Source organism: Apteryx rowi, unplaced genomic scaffold, assembly GCF_003343035.1.
Source record: "Apteryx rowi isolate R43461 unplaced genomic scaffold, aptRow1 scaffold_325, whole genome shotgun sequence".
In the NCBI taxonomy this organism is placed as follows: Eukaryota; Metazoa; Chordata; class Aves; order Apterygiformes; family Apterygidae; genus Apteryx; species Apteryx rowi.
Window position 1 is genome coordinate 147,515 of NW_020449697.1, and position 16,582 is coordinate 164,096.

At 42.8% G+C, this 16,582-nt stretch overlaps 1 protein-coding gene across 5 annotated transcripts in view; it reads left to right on the forward strand.

Moving 5' to 3' along the window:
* Window positions 1–16,582, forward strand: part of VPS53 (VPS53, GARP complex subunit) — a 66,914-nt gene that overhangs the window by 15,426 nt on the left and 34,906 nt on the right. For 3 of the 5 annotated variants that reach the window (XR_003254452.1, XM_026071451.1, XM_026071454.1), the window contains exons 4-12: window positions 597–963; window positions 1,818–1,904; window positions 2,212–2,327; window positions 3,466–3,585; window positions 9,300–9,378; window positions 10,765–10,908; window positions 11,948–12,090; window positions 12,823–12,964; window positions 14,703–14,804. Coding sequence is in view for 4 of the 5 variants with exons in the window: in XM_026071451.1 (XP_025927236.1) it covers window positions 961–963; window positions 1,818–1,904; window positions 2,212–2,327; window positions 3,466–3,585; window positions 9,300–9,378; window positions 10,765–10,908; window positions 11,948–12,090; window positions 12,823–12,964; window positions 14,703–14,804 (936 nt within the window). In the remaining variant the exon portion in view is untranslated. The remainder of the gene's footprint in view (window positions 1–596; window positions 964–1,817; window positions 1,905–2,211; window positions 2,328–3,465; window positions 3,586–9,299; window positions 9,379–10,764; window positions 10,909–11,947; window positions 12,091–12,822; window positions 12,965–14,702; window positions 14,805–16,582) is intronic. The other 2 variants (XM_026071452.1, XM_026071453.1) reach the window with 2 other exon arrangements.

Consider the following 16,582-nt stretch of genomic DNA (forward strand, 5'->3'; position numbering starts at 1 on the left):
CTGGCTAAATCCTCGTCTCTTCTTTTAGAGAATTCAGCAGCTCCGTTGACCTTCCTTGGGATCGTGCAGAGAAATTAGCATTTAACAGTAGTGCTGAAGCAAAGGGAAACATAGCAGCTGGCATCTGTGAAGATCTTCAGGTTGATTTTTTTCTTCTACAGACCCATCCAAATCTCAGAATATGCAGGGCATTTGGTGCTTGCTTAATAGCCCACTTGAGTAATGTGCTGCTGCTATGGTCTGGGACTCAGTACAGAGACAATAGTTAAATATGTTGAAAAGGGCATTCTTTAGTTCTTTGGTTTATGTTTAATCCACATGTCTTTGAATGGAATACAACTATTCTAAATAGTGACTAGGCTGCAGCCAAATTAGAAGAAAGGTGGTGGTGTTCATTCCTAATATAGCTGTCCCTGTAGCACATTTAAGTGTTCAGTTCATTTACTGAGTATGCTATATGGTAGCTGTGTGACACTAATAGATAAAGTGTTAACTTTCACATGATTCAGAAGATATTTCAGAGGAGACTTTTTTTTTCCCCTCTGGAGAATGAATTATAAAATGTTTCCAACTTTTATGCTTTTATTATAATGCAGCTATGTTCCAGCAAAACCTCCTGGCGGACAGTTTGCTCTTACATTTCCAAATGAAGATGTGTTAAATTTATTTGCTGAAGGATCCTGTAGCTAGTATTGTAACCTTGGTCATGGGACTGGATATAAAAACAGAGGAATAGAAGCTTGCTTAACTGCAGGAAAGAAAGTGGAGCTGGAGATGGAAATATTACCAGACTGGGAAGGCAGAATGTGTTGTTACTTCAGAAATCAGATTTTGGACATGTGATTTTGGACATGCGGCTTTGCTTGTTGCATCCATGTGAAGTTCACGCTGGTTGTATGAGGTCAGGATACACCATGGTTGTGTGAGGGAGACCGGATACCCCAAGAAGCTTGCAGCAAAATGGTACAAAAATACAGACCAAGTTTGCTTACTGTGCTCAACTCTCTTGTGGGTACTGCTTAACCTGTGCGCTTTGTTCTGCGCCTAGGAAGAACCACTCCTCTCACCTGTGGATGAAGGGCTGAATTGCCCACCTCAAAGGAATCAACAAAACATGCATCACATTTTTCAACAGGATCATATGCTGTTAATTCAGTGAGGTTTTTAGGCAAGCACTCAATGTTCTGTATGTAAGGCGTTCAAAGAAAGGAAAATAAATAGGAGATGGTTGTTCAGCACAGCAATGCATGTGTCACTTGGTTTGACTTTAGAACAACTACAGTGCCAAATTTGGAGATGAAGTTCAACCACTAAAGAGCATGTAAGAAGATGCATCTAATCTCAGGACCAATGATACAACATAGCTATTAAAAGTGGGGGTTGGAATAAACCAAAAACATCATCGTTAGGAAGAGTGTTTTCAGTGTTTGTCATAACGTAGAGGTTTTATTTCCCTGTCTAAAGACATATCGATCAGTAGACGTTTACATTTTTTCTGCACTGGAAACAGTGCAGGAACCTTAAACCTACTGATGTTCCAGTTCATATCATGTAGAGTGCTTTCACAGAAAATCTCAATCAGATTTTGTCAGAGCATTATTGTAAAATGAACACTGAAACATTGGTCCACCCAGATTAAAATCCCAGTATAAAAGTATTTATGTATTGGCTTTTGATGTGCTAACCATATTTTCGTTGTAACAGAACAGCTGCCCTCCACTGCCCTGGCCCAGGTTGCTGAAGGGAGCAACTGTATAGTTCTTAGAAGGTGAAAACTGAGTGGATTTTCTCTCTACTCTTCTTTGTTTCTTTTCCAGGCTCTGGAAGAAGCCCAGAAAGCAATTCAACAACTCTTTGGTAAAATTAAGGATATTAAAGACAAGGCTGAAAAATCAGAACAAATGGTGAGTAGCAGTTTCTTCCTAGCCTTGGAAAGGGAGTGGAACACTGACCTTTGCTTCCAGCTCTCATTAGAGAGAGAACATTTTTGTCTATGGTTCTACTGACTGGTTGGTAATCACTATTGAACATGTGTTCTGGATCAAAAATCTGATAGTGTTTGTAGAACCTGTATCCTTGTCTTTGTGTTTGCCTGGCTATAGAGCTAACGTGTTTCTAGTCCCTGAGGGAGAAGAGAGCCCTTCTCATCTCCTTAAAACATTGCTGCTGTGGCTTGATATTTAACCAGACTCTTGTTTTTGTATTCATTAGGTTAAAGAAATCACACGGGATATCAAACAGCTAGATCATGCCAAGCGTCATCTGACCACCTCCATCACCACCCTCAATCACCTCCACATGCTGGCAGGGGGTGTGGATTCACTGGAGTAAGCATGTGTATTTTTAGTGGTGCTTTAACACTACTGCTGAGTTCTTGAGTCCAGTGCAGTGCTCTGAGTAGGTCTGTGACAACTGCTTGTTCTTCTGGAGGAAAGTTTGCTTATAGCTTGCAGTCATTGTTGGCTGATCCTTTCTGTCTTACTCAAAGTGACTTGCAACCTATAGTGTTAGATCTAAGGGTTTGCAGCATCAGTTGCTTGAATTGCAGTGTTGATCATTGGTAATAAGGAATGAGAGTCTTGCTTCGTTAAAGAGTAATACAGTCCAGTATCCTCATTAAGAATGTGCTCTTCAGGGGGTTGGGGGGATTCTTATCAGTCTTGGGTTTTAAACTGGGATGGAATCTCTTTTCAGAAAGGTCTACTCTAGTTCTGAGAGGAATGAGTTCAAAGAAGCCTTACAGCTTGTAGTATGTATGGAGTTGAGGCTACATGTTCCTAATAGTCCTTTGTGGTTTTTCAACATGCTTGAGAAACACACTGGCTAAGGGAATCCAGTTTTTACATGTTGCATCTGTGAAGTTGCAAGACCCAGGCACAGCCTGTTCTTGGATTTTAGCAAATTCTGCACGAACACTGGGTTGTTTAGTGTTTAGAATTAAATTTTACTTAAGCTGCTGTCTCCATTGGAATGATCTAATGGATGAAGAAAAAATAAACTTGGTTGGGTTTTTTTTGTCAGTTCCCTGCGAAAGTTATTAACAGAAAAGTTGAGGCTAATAGCTTTTCTGCATAATGATTCTGCTCCCCATGAAGCTCTAACTCGCACTTTGTGTGTGATGACAAATGGCTTACCTCAGGTCGTTATAGTGAAACAGCATTTACTGCCTCTGGACCCATACTGGGAAGCGAATGCATTCAGTAGTTTACATGTTCTTTGCCAAGTGTTGCTTTTGACGTTTATGTTTTTTGAAGCATTGTTAGATGTATACTGGCTTGGTTTATTTTAGCATCAGTTGAATGAAATTGTAATGCTGTATTGGAATGTTAATGAAGAGTTGTGTATTTTAGAAAAATAAATGTCAATAGGGACTGGCATGATCCAGCAAGGATGAGGTAACCTGTGGAATTACCACCCAAGATTTTCAACAAACCTGCCTTTGTAAATCTCCAATTTCCTCTACAGGGCTATGACCAGGAGGAGACAATATGGGGAAGTTGCCAACCTTCTCCAAGGTGTCGTGAATGTGTTAGAGCACTTCAGCAAATACATGGGGATTCCTCAGATTCGACAGCTTTCTGAAAGGTAAAATAATCAAATGCTGAGCACTCGCCTGCCTGCTGGGAAGGAAGGTTAGAAAATGCATTAGACAGAATCAGTTCCACAAGAATGTAAAGGCTGGACATGGTCCTTTGAGCTTATTTCCAGCCCAAACTGGTTAAAATTGGATGCAGTTTGCTCAAATCTTGAGCGGTCTATTCTGTTAAATGATAGCAATTAATATGGATGTAATTCATAAATGTTCTGGACTTCTCATTGACAGGCTTTTAATTTGCTTACCTGGAGTAATTTATAGAAGTGCAAATTGTTTAATCTGACCTTGGTGTACGGGTGTTTGTGGTAAATCTTGAGGTGATACTTTCTGCTGCTTTCTTAAGCTCAGTGAGATAGTCCAGCTACCTGGCATGAAGCAGAAATACATGCATTTAACATAGTGGTGCTTGGGACCACTTTCTGCCCAGACATGTGCCTTACCGCTGTCAAATTGCATAGTAGACAAAGGGCTGGATCTTTTTGTGAACTGCACCAAGAACTGTTCCATCTTGCCATGGATTAGCAGGCAGGCAGGATTTCTTTTCGTGGACTTGCCAAACTCAATTATTCCAAGCACCTTGAGCGTCTTCTGCCAAAACTTGTACCTGTTGCCCAATTCTGCTGAGTTTTGAGGCTTGTAATGACAAAGTTTTCCAAAATAACATGCAGCATGCCTGACTGGTTTAAAGTTTTGCACTTGTAAAAAGCTTTTGAGCTTGTATAGCCCTGATTTTCTAGCATGGAGTTACATGTCTGAATTTGGTGAGTTGTGGTGCAGCTCCAGGAGGAAGAGCCCACCGTTCTCCACAGTAGCAGATGAAGGCTCAGTGGTGATTAAGCCACCAGATCTCCTAGGGTTTTGGCTTCATTTGGGACTTGACAGCTGGGTGCCAAGGGAAGTGAACTAGAGCCTTCCTGTTCAAGGGGACATTGCTGTCCCTGGGGTGGGCTGGGAGCCCAAACCTACTTTTCCTGCTTTACAGCAGGCTTTATTTCCCCTACGCCACACATGTTATTTGCTCAACACCCTGCAGTAGTGCTGAGCACAGCTCTGAGATGAAACATTAGGGGTGAACCTTCTTAATGATACTATCATATTTGACAGTGTTTCTTTTCAGCTTGATGTTTGAACACTGCAAATCTGCACTGCCATCCTCTTGATGTCTGAGATGACTTTGCTCATTACAGAGGTACTTGAAGGAGCCTTCCAGGCATAGTAATTAATTTTTTTGGTGATTCCCTTTGCTAAGACAGCAGCTGGCTGCCTGTGCTGTTTAGCAATGGAAACAGTGTTCAAGTGTTTGTTTGTAGCGTTTTCATGTAAATCTGCTGGACTTTCTTTATTGTATAGATACCTATTCCAGAAAACCCAGATGGAGTCCATGAGACTGAGCTAAAGAAAGATCCACCCTAAATCTAGGGGGAGATAGGGGGCCTTTGGTTTAACAAAGCGCTTGACCATAAGCCTTTGCTTAAATGAACATGAACATTAAAGAGATATAAACACATCTCAGCGCTTTTCTGCATTTGAGTTGTTGTCTGTTCCAATCCTTCATCTCAAAGATAACTCGTTTCATTTTCTTCCAGAGTGGTAGTGCCCTGGGCAGAAGTCTGCTGGCATTGGCCATTTTACAGCCACACGTAGTTTAAGCCGTGGGCCAGAATTCTGGTGTTTTTTTCCCTTTCTAATGGAAGATTATTTACTGCTTTTGTAGTTGGTGATAATTAGAAAAAACTTCATGCTGCTGCTAAAAGGCACAGTGGTATCAAGTCACACGAGAGAGACTGGCAGGGACGTGGAAGAAAACTCCCTTTGTTTTATTCTCGCTCCAAGATAAGGATCTGAGAAGCTCCAAGTCTGTTCCTCCTATTTTTAGTTTTGCCTCTGCTGGATTTTCCTTCCAGTGTTTACAGAGTGAGAGTTGCACCATCTGGTAGTGATAGAAGTGGCTGTTTTGTGGGGTGAAAGGAGAGCTACACCCAATGTGTTGCTAGGATCTCTTTACTGCTTTGACATCCAGGCAGCAAATTACTCCAGGGAGCTTTACTGTGCTGTAATATCTGCTTTGGACTTTGACTACACGTGTACCTATTAGAGCACAATTTGGAGTTGACTTTTTTCCTCTCTTTGCTTGAAAATACTTTCAAGATTCATGAAACGTCAAAAGAAGTTTGCCTGACTTCTGTAGTACTATTTTTATACTGTTAAATTGCTGGGGTTTGATATCTTCATGAATTTCGTTTAATAGCACAACTGAAGGCTCTGGGACATTTGAGAAAGCAAGAAATGCCTCTTGCAAGTAGATTTTGGTGAAGATGAAGGGCAGTAACTGAAATCTATTAAATACATGGCTGTATGGGTGGATTCGCTTGCTTCCTTTATTAAAGAGCCTCTCCTTCTTGCCATGAATGGATTGAAGTCAAATATGAACGGGAAACCATGGGAAAGAAAAGTGCCTGCGTGGTGCTGGTGGATGTGATCTTTGTCACACGGTGTTTAATTTAGGTTCCTGCTCCTTGATGCTGTGAAAACTAATGATGTGTTTTAAATGTTGCTTTCCACCTGTCCTGTCCCTTGGGAAATAATCCAACAAAACCCCACTTAAAGTATTCATTGGCGAGTTGACTGGACCCTCAGGGACTTGGGTTCTTGTACTGATGCTCTTGATTATTGATGTAAAAATGTCACAATTCACATCCAAATGCAGATATTTTTCTAGTTATGTTCCTAAAACAACTAATAATATGGTGCATTGGAAGGTGTTTGCTGTAGTTAATAGTGGTATTTTGTTATCTCTTATTTCTGTTCTGTTTTCTGTCTCTGGAGGGAGTATTCAATTAGTGGTCACAAACCCACCCATGAAAGTGGTCTGGAAAGCCTAGCAGATAGTGGAAAAAAGCCTGGAAAGTATTTAGAAGAAAGATAATTATAAGTTTACTGCAGAAAAATAGGCTAGCTCAGCCCCTTTTTATCTCAGCAAACTGCCAGGCGTAGTTTAATATTTCTGGTAGCTTTGGCTAAAGGAATTGTGGTTTCTAGCAATTTACTGTCCTTTGAAACACAGCAGTGTTTGTTGTTGTTGTAGTTTTTTTGTTTGGTTGGGTTTTTTGCTTGTTTGAGATTTGGTTGGTTTGTTTGTTTTTTAAGGTGAGAGCAAGTCAGAGAAAAGTCACTAATCCTCACGTACCCAAAGGTCTTGGTGCGTGCGAGCAGCCACGTGAAAAGGCGATTCCCCGTGGCATGGAGTCAGGCTGCCCGCTGGGTCGCCCAGCACACGGGCTGCAGGCGTCTGGTTGGGGAGAGACGTCTGGATGACGCGGACCCCAGAAGAGATCCTAAATCTGTTACAAACCCCGAGCGTCTGAGGTTGCTGAGACTTCGTGCGCAATTCGCTTTCTGCGCAATTCGCTTTCTGCAAATGGTTAAACGCACGCTTTATTATGCACGCGCACAGATGGTCCTTGATGGTGAGCGCAAGTGAAGGTAGCCTTGGGATCAAGGCTCCAGCCTCTGCAATTTCCATTTCCCTTGCGTGAGGATTATTTTGAATTGAAAGGCTCACAGCTTTCCGTGGGGAGCAATAATCTCCAGCGGCTAAAGCAAGTGCCTTCCTGTGTTCTCTAACTAAAGCAATCCCTCTGCAAAGATGTGGCATAAAGACTTTTATGTTTCTGAGTGCATGTTAATGGAAAAAAAATAATTGTGCGTGTCTGTGTGTGGGCTTATGTAAAGAGTGATAATTACTGGGAGGGCAGTGAGGCACACGCTGGTCGCTCACACATGCCTAAACCTTGGGCTACTTTGATTTCTCTGCCCTATCCATGTCTTACAAGAAATGCAAAAAATGCTAAAACCCATTTCCCTTGTTTGTTTTGGGGAGATGTTTATGCATGATAGATTAAAAAACCCAACAATTTTAACACCTCAGTTCAGCAAGGCATTTGCGCAAGTTTCTTAATTTAAGGATATGAGAATCCCCATTAAGAATCTCCGTAAGTACTTTTCTGAATCAGTGCCTAAAATAACAAAGCCTGTGGACAGGGCTTTTAACTGCCTGATGAGGCCTCTTTTACGTTTGTTGAATCCTTAGGAATCTGGCTGCTCTTCTTTCAGTGCTTTCACTGTACTTTGCACTGCAGCTGGTTTCAAATGGGAAGGTTACTGTAGCTTCTCCTATGTAAGGAAATCAGTACCAGGGCTAATAGTTTCATTTGTTTATATAATCTCATTCATTTATGTGGCTCCTGATACTAAAGACTTATTGTTTGTTGACTATTTAAAAGATACTATTTTTTCAGTCCATGTTTAGTGTCTTTTTCTTTTTTTTTCTTTTTGTTTTTTTGATGGTCAAAAGGTTTGGTTCTGTGATGCTTTCTGACATGAGTTCCTTGTGCAACTTAAGCAGGATTATACCTGTTGGGGCTGCTGCGATGGGCTCCTCTTTCTTGCTTAAATTTCCTGCTCCTTCTATTTCAACATATTAGTGAATCCCTTTTGTTTTACAGTAAGATATGCAGGTATTAACTCTGGTCTATACCTGAAAGGGTATATAAGCTTTCAAACATTCCTGTGAAGCAGAGAGCTTAAGTGAGAATTATGTTTGACATTGCAGGCAGGAAGGTTTTCAAGTAAAAACCCCATAAATAAATCCTGCATAACGAACGCAGGTCATACATACAGTTAAATCACAAATATGTTATATTTTAACCCTAACTTTTAAAGGAATAGAATTTTCTGCATTTGGCACCATTAAAGAATCCAGCTTATTCTCCAACATTGTCAGGTTGTCTTGTAGTGTTTCTGCTACTAATGGATCTGAAATGGAAGATTAAAGTAGTATATCATTCTTTGATAAGGTTAAGGAGTCTTAAAAAAAATCCAAATTCTTCACTTGCCTACCCCCACTCTGTACAAACATTTTCACAAAAGTAAATGTACCCACTCTTTCTAATGTATCAGTCTCTGTGGAAAAATGCACTGCTTTGAATAATCAGTTTAGTCCTTAAAGTATTTCCAGTATAATAAAAAGTGATGGAAGAATTCAAGGTCTGCAGAGGAATATAAGTGCCTAGCTATTTATTTTGGCTCTTTGTAGTATGTGTAGGCATTTCCATTTCCCTAGAAGTATCAATTAGGGCATATTGACTTTTATTTCTGGAAATTGGAAGCTTTATTCTCTGAGCTAAATAAAGAGCAAGATTGTGGTCTGTTCAGACTTTTTCACCCATTTCATACCTTTGCTCTTTTATGCTTCTTAAGACATAAAGAGGTTATAGTATACAACCACAGCCAAACAGTATTCACGTGGATGCATTTAAAAGTAGGTCAGTGTATGTGGAACTGTGAAAAATTCACTGTGAAGATTGAGATATTGTGAAGCTTTTTATGTGTTAGAAAGATACTTCTGATAAAATGTGTTCAATACACACAGATGTAAGGATCTGCTATGAACCGATCACACTGGCATCGAAGGAACGGTGCTGATTCTTCAGCTGAGGAACTGGCCCTTACTGAAATACTGACTTGCAGCAGGGCCTTCTTAATGTGGGTTGTTTTTTTTTCCTTAGCTTGCTTTTTTTCCTTAAAAAAAAAACTTAAGGTAACTGTTAGGATTGAAGTCCATTTTGTAGTTATGTTTGCTGAAAACGAACCAAAAAAGTTGTTGTACCACCACCAAAGTCATTGCTTCCTATTTCCTCATCAGGGTGAAGGCAGCGCAGAACGAGCTAGGACAGCAAATCCTGGCGGACTTTGAAGAAGCCTTTCCTTCGCAAGGTACAAAGGTAAAGAGCGCCTTCCCCTCTTCCTTCCCTTGAACAGCGGTGCTGAAGTTRCCTGTCAGACGTAATTGTCACCTGCTTTTATCTCATTTTACTTCTACRTTTGATCTGTCTCTGTTTCAGGAGTTATTTTAGAAACCAAACCAGTCTCCCAAGCTGTAGGGCGATAGCAATAACGTTCCTGCCTGTTTCTCTCTGATGAATGTGGGAGGGAAAYGACACCCTTCCCCTCTCATGCTGTGTTTGAGGTGTGCTTGGGAAGTAGTGTTGTGCTGACCGTTCACCCAGCCAGAGGGAAGCGCTAATCAGTGTGACCCCGTCACAGTGACTTTCGGAGTCGCTCTGTTGTTTGAACACGTTTATCGCAGTAAGGCCTGCAAGCCAGTCGAGGAGCGCAGCGGGCGTTGCGCGTACGGCCATGCAGACCGGAGCGGGGTCCTGCTCCCCGAGCGTCTGACCCAGGTGCTTCTCGCCCACGTCCCTGGCTATTTGTCAGACACCAAAGATGCATTTAGGAGAAGCAGAAGTTGTATTTAGGGAAAGCCAAGCGCGGGCTGTTTCGTGACATGCCATCACTAAGTCTGCTGGGGCCTGTTGTCTCTGCTTTATACAGACAGCACAGATATAAGCCTGGGCTAGGACTGAGGTACCAAATATGCTTCCTCTTGGGAGCACTTCACAGGTTAGCCAAATAATGCATCTGAATGCTTGCAARGGATACAGAGGGTAGGTGTGAATTTGAATTTATTGCAAAGAAAACTCTAGTTCTGTCTTCCAAAGTACCAGCTCTGCTGGTTTCTTCATAAAACTAACAGAAAAGAGAAAACTGTTTGGAACAGATTCTTGATAAAGAGCAAATCTGTGTCCACATGAAGCAGCTTCAAAAGAGAGTATTTTTTTAAATGCTTCTAAATTATATTTTCTGTCTTCTCCACAGATATAGTGTTATGGGCCACTACAGATCAGCATCAGATGCTAATCTACATTTTGCAACTTGATCACCTCTAGACTGCTTTTTTTCCCATTAATTTGGCCTTCAGTTTTGCAGAAAACAGTTTTCTTGTCCCACTTGTCAATCACTTCTCTTAGCTGCTCTTCAGAATATCTACACTAGTGGAAGGCTTTGCGGAAGTCATGGGTCAATGGGTCTTTTCTGCAGAAGGAGCTGGCTGCACTTCTGCAGGTCGGTGGCTTCCTGGCCGTGGAGCCACACAACTTTACTGCCTGTGTTAAGGAGGGAGCTCAATTGTTTGTCCAACAGCAGAAAGCATCAAAAAGAGAAAAGTATTGGGAAAGGGTAAAAACAAGATAACCCTGGATGCAGTACAGTTTTCAATCACCCCTTTGGCTGTTTAACCTTAAACCATTTGTTCCTGTTTATTTTGACAGAGGCCCGGTGGACCCAGCAATGTCCTACGTGATGCATGTCTAGTAGCCAATGTCCTGGATCCCAGAATCAAACAGGAAATCATCAAGAAGTTTATTAAGCAACACCTCTCTGAGTATTTGGTCCTCTTCCAGGAAAACCAAGATGTAAGGAAAGCATAGCAAGCCAGATTTGGATTTTGGATTTTGCTCTGGTAGTATGTGCAAACCTCGCACTTCCACAGCTTCCTCTGGTACTGTGTTCCTGACCTAGGGGCTTGGAGGCAGCGACTTGCTGGTGTGTTACTGACTGGCTGATGACTTTGGAGGCAATGTGGTCTCCTGCCAGGATTATTTCCTCCTTCCTTAGAGCTCAGATTCATAGATCAGCTTTGGAAATGTTTTCCCCTCCTATAACAAATGCATTCAAGTTAGCCATATACTTTCTGCCTCATAAAGGGTTGAAAACTCTGATTGTTGCAAACCCCCCATCCCCAAACCTTAAAAAAAGACGGGGGGGAGACATGTCTAGTAAGTGGAACAATCTTTGTAGATACTTTTTAAACTTCTTGTCCTGATGCTAACAGTTTTATTTAATATAATCATCTCAGATTTATATTTGATAGTTTATGACAAAGAGCAGAAAAAGACTAAAATGCTTCATTTAAAATAGCATTTTTTCAAGAAAGTTCTTTGAATTGATCTTTTTGCCTTTTTGGCTAGAAAGCACAAATTTGGGGTGTGGGGGGGAATGATCCCGCTCTGCTCTTGTAGAAGAATTCTGGCTTATGGTGACACAAACCCCAGAGTTTGAAAACCAGTTGAACATGAAAATCCAGGAATTCCTGACTTCTGATCCCATTGCTGACCTTAACTTCTCTGTCTGCAAAACAAAGAGAATGGTGGGATTGAATGAATTATTATTGGATTTAGTTTTCAGTCTTACCTACATGATTTAGAGGTGCTGTTATCCTCATTTTCAACATAATTTGCTCTCTCAGTTCACATAAGGCAGGATTTTCAGTCTAGCTTGTGTTTAAGCATTTTGAAGAATGACTGTTAGCATTCAAAGTATTATTAATATCGGTCAAGTTAACCTTGATTGATAGCCCAATTTCCTCTGTGAAACAACTGCAGGAAAATTAAGCAGTCAGGCTGAATATTAGCAGCTGCCTCTCTTGAGGATGTTGTTCTCCGTGTTATTCAGGTCGCCTGGCTGGATAAGATTGACAGGCGCTATGCTTGGATAAAACGCCAGCTGGTGGACTACGAGGAGAAGTATGGGCGCATGTTCCCCCAGGAGTGGTGCATGACGGAGCGTATCGCTGTGGAGTTCTGTCACGTCACGAGGTGAGCGTGTATGGGTAACACGCAATGCTTCCCCGTGGTCACCTGCCTTAAAGCAAAAGATTGGCCTCTCCTTTGCCAAAGAAATCACACATACAAAGGACTTTAAAGACTGTCTCCAAATATCTGTGTAGCTTGTTCATGTTTTAAAACTGCAACAACAAAAAAAAGTGAAAACCCTGAGAAGTACCGCTAAAACCGTGTTTACTGTCGAGGGAGTGAGACAAAATGGAAATGAATTTTCAGTTTAGCAGAGATAAGAATCAATAATATTAAAGGCTGAATGAGAAAACACGAGCTGACTGTGGTGTGACTGCCCCAGGCCAATCTCTTTGAAAGGCAAATGTAGGAGACCAGGGGAAATGCTAGCCAGAGTCCCAGTAGCACCGTTACTGTGTTCTGGGACCCCAGCTGGGGACACTGCCAAGGCTTTGACAGCACTGGCTTTTCTGGCTGGAGTGGTGCATGGGGTGTTAGGAGATGGGGTCCTGTTACACGCACAGCTCTAAACAATTGTGGTTACGTGTTTGAAATGTGACCTGTAAGGCAGTTTTGTAGCTCAATGAGAGGAGCTTAGGAATTAGCTTGAATTTTGTGCTGAAAGTGTCTCTCTAGAGACTATAGACTGAATTACAACCTTAGGTTTTGGATCTTTCTCTTCATATGCACATAGGTGATTAATGTTTCCATCCAAAAAAACACATTTGTCTTTTTTCTCCCCCCTCTCCCTTTCAGGACAGAGCTCGCTAAGATAATGCGCACAAGAGCAAAGGAGATTGAGGTGAAATTGCTTTTGTTTGCAATTCAGAGGACAACCAACTTTGAAGGACTTCTGGCTAAGCGCTTCTCAGGTTGCACTCTGACTGATGGGACAGTGGTAAGGGGATTTCTAAAGAGCAGTCCTTCGGTCCCCAACTTTTTGGGGAGGAAAAAAAGCCTTTTCTCACACCTAGCTTTGGTAATAGGAGACTGCAAAGGGTGTCTCCTGCAGCCTTCTCTGCCAGGAAAATTCTGACTTGCCCTGGCAGCACAGCGTGTTAAGTGTGCCTGTACTCAGTGGGTTATAGCTGGGTAAAGGGATTCTTGAGCTTGCGGAGTGTGGTAGATAGGCTGCCTTAGGGCTCCCGAGAAGGGAAGCGTACTGATTGTGTACTGTTTCGGTTCTCCTGGGCACTGTGTTATTTGCAGCTGAAGCCACTTTGGTATAGAGAACCACAAGGTAATTATGGCATGGTGATTGCATTATAACATTTGTTYTCTGCATGCTGATGACACATCACAACTAAAAATCCCCTCTTCTCTTCATTTCTAGTTACCACATGGTTACCACACAGTACCAGCTTTCCACCCCACATTGTCTGTTAGGGTGGTCTTACTTGCAGAGGCACCGATAGCTTCCACTTCCAGTGTCTCGTTCAGTAGATTGTAAAGGCAAAGCCAAGAGAAACAGCTCACTGAATATCTCTGGGGTCATCTCTGTGCTTTTTCTGCCTGAAATCTCAGCCAAGTGCTCTGCCAGCCAAATGCCCTGGGAGCACAGAATCCACGTGTGGCTCACGAGCCACTGGTTTGAGGTTCACTGCTCTGTCCAGCTGGTGTCTTGAAACCTACTTGGATGTGATAATTCAGCCTACCAGGCAAGCCTGGTGGACCTGTTAGTAATTTGCTGTGGATCAGTAGGTGCCACTAATTAAAAAGGGAAGTCCTGTGAGATTTTCCTCCTGGCTGAATTTGAGATCTCTCAAGAATATGGCTTTATTTTTCTGACAAATTTCATACGAAGTTTGCAGCTTTAATTAAATTGACTTCGCTGGTTTGTTTTTATCCCTCTGGAGAAGGTAGAAACAGAAGCGGTTATAATAGAGAAAAAGAAGAAGGGGAGTGTACGGCTTGAAATAAAGAAAATTCTCCCCTCCCCCCTTTCTGATCTGCCTGGAGACTGTGAAGCCCTGGATGCAGTCATCTGACCTCTTTTAAACACAGAATGAAGCCCATAATTATAAATGGGTATCCAGAGAGTGCACAGTGGGGACAAGCAGTCTGGCGGGAGCAATAACTCAGGATTTATTGCAGCAGCACAGTTTTCGAGCCTGCAGTTGAAGGCTGTGTTAGCAGTTAAGCCTTGTATTTCTAAAGGGTTTAGGACTGACTCATGTCAGTGCCTCCTGAGCAAGATCTCAGTACTCTGCTGCTTCTCCTGAGCCTTTGGTACCCTTTCAGGCTCTCTGTCTAACAGCTGATGAAGCTGCAAGAATGGTTGGGAGTCCTGATGGTCCTTTTAATGGAGATCCCACATTCTGGAGTGAGGGGTTTGAGAGGATGGAGATTTGATATTAGTCAGGATGCCCCTTCGAGGGATAGTCCAGGCAGAGTGGGTGAGTGCAGGCGCAAGAAGAGCGGGAGGAGGCAGACTGTAGCCCTGGAGTAGGAGGGACTGTGCTCCAGCCTTGATCGAGAGGCACCACCTGGCCCTCTGCATCCTCCTCTTTGCTTGGAGGAGACAAACTGCTGTACAGTGCTTTGAAAGGCTCAGTAGAGCAAAACATGCAGCTGTGTGCGAGAAGGTACAAAAGAGACTGTTTTGCAAGGAACTTTTTTTTTTCTTTTTTAAACAGAAAAAAACAGAAGTGCCACCTCCCTCCACCAACCCATTTCTGGAGGATGAAACTGGGACAGAGACAGATGAAATTGTGATTGAGAAAAGTGATACGGACAGAGTAAGTCTTCCGAATTCTTGAGTTGTCAATGAGGCAGTCACTGTATTATCTCCATAGTTTGTTTCATCCGTTACCTCTGCAGTGCAAGCAACACTGAACCACTTGTAAAAGCACTGGGTTTCCAAAGCACTCTGCAAACGTTAAAGGAGTGAATAGTAAGCACTAGTGTTTTAATTGGCACCGATATCAAAGCCTGCAAGCCCCATATTTCACTCATCAGACTGACACTTTCTAAGCGTTCAGTTGTAAGTTGTTTGGGCCTGGTACCCTCTTTGTTCGGTGAGTTTACAGTCCTGTAAACGGGCTGTTTACAGGTGGTGTCCTGATGCGTGACCAGCACCGTAGGTACCAGCGAATCCCCACCCCTGGAGATTTTGTGGGGTGGTAGCTCTCCATCAGCACTGTTTGTTGCAGTGCATCCCCACCAGATTTATACGTGAGTAGGGCAGCCCTCTGCCTTCCACCCACAGCAGAAGTCCTGAAATAGAACTATTAAGCCAAGTTTTGCTCCTTCCGTTAAAATATGACTTGGAGAGGTGGTATTGGTTAGGCTTTATCAGCGATCTAGAAGACTGATACTGAGAACCTGGGGAGTTATGTGCTTTGGATATTTTTTGTGAAGAGCTTTCTTTCAGTTATCTGTTGTGGCTGAAAGAAGGTTGGCCGTGATGCACCGATTTGGCATGAGGGATTGGCCATACTGGGAAGTCAGGAGTGCTGGCAAGCAGGTGAAGAGATGAGACACAAAACTGTGGGCTGTTTTTAATGAATAGTCGAATTCACTGCCCTGGCCAGAAACAGTTCAGTGCTCCTGTGAAAGGAGCTCCTTTGCTCCCTGTAGGGAAGGAGGCTGGTTTTCCTCCTGGTGTGAAGGCTGCGCCCAATCCACTGCGCTATTCTGTGAAATGCAGTCTGTGGAGAGGTTTCCCTCTGTCTCTGGGCTTTCCTTGTCTTAATACCCACATCTCAGTGCTAGGATCTGCTGCAGGAGTGACTGCCCCACAGACCCCTGTCTTGCAGATGCATGCTTGGAAGCCTCAACCTTTAGGCCCCTCTACTTCCCTTTCAAAGTGTCATCAGTTGGTGGCTGGTGCTGGAGAGTTAGTGCTGGAGGCCTGATCTTCTTTTGCATTCACTGGCTGAAGACGAGAAGGAAAAGGAAGGGTTGCAGATGAACAGTTCTGGTTGATAGAGCACTTCTAAGACTCTAGTCTTGAATTCTCTGAGAATTCAGGACACTTGCAAGTGTAAGAGGGAGCACAAGAGTGAGGGGGGGAGAATTCATGTTAAAAAGAACCTCTTTTAGTGATCCTAGCTGTTAGATTTAATCTGTTTACTTTGGATAGTAATGAAAGGAAACTGGGCCAGCTGCAGACCTCCTTACTGTGACAACAGTAACCTTTTATTATTTCCATCAAACTCGAGGAGGAAATAGCTTAAACATCTGCAGCTTTTGGACAGGATTGCACACTCAGAAATACAGCTTTACTGCTACTGTTAAAAGATTTAGTATTCTCTCTACCAGACATGCTGGGAGCGGCATGATGCAAAGACCCACGCGCACTCCCAGAAATACAGTCCTGTGCTAGGATTCGGCTCTGCCAGCCTGGTGAATCGTAAACATAATGAATCTGCAACCTTGTGTTGGCACTGCTGTTCCGGAGACCTTCGCGACTGGAAGGTTTCTGTAATTACCACCTATTGTTTTCCTCCCAGCTCTGATGAGCGTGTGCATCCGGCAGAAACGAGCAGGCACTGGCAAAGGGGCTGGGACGGAG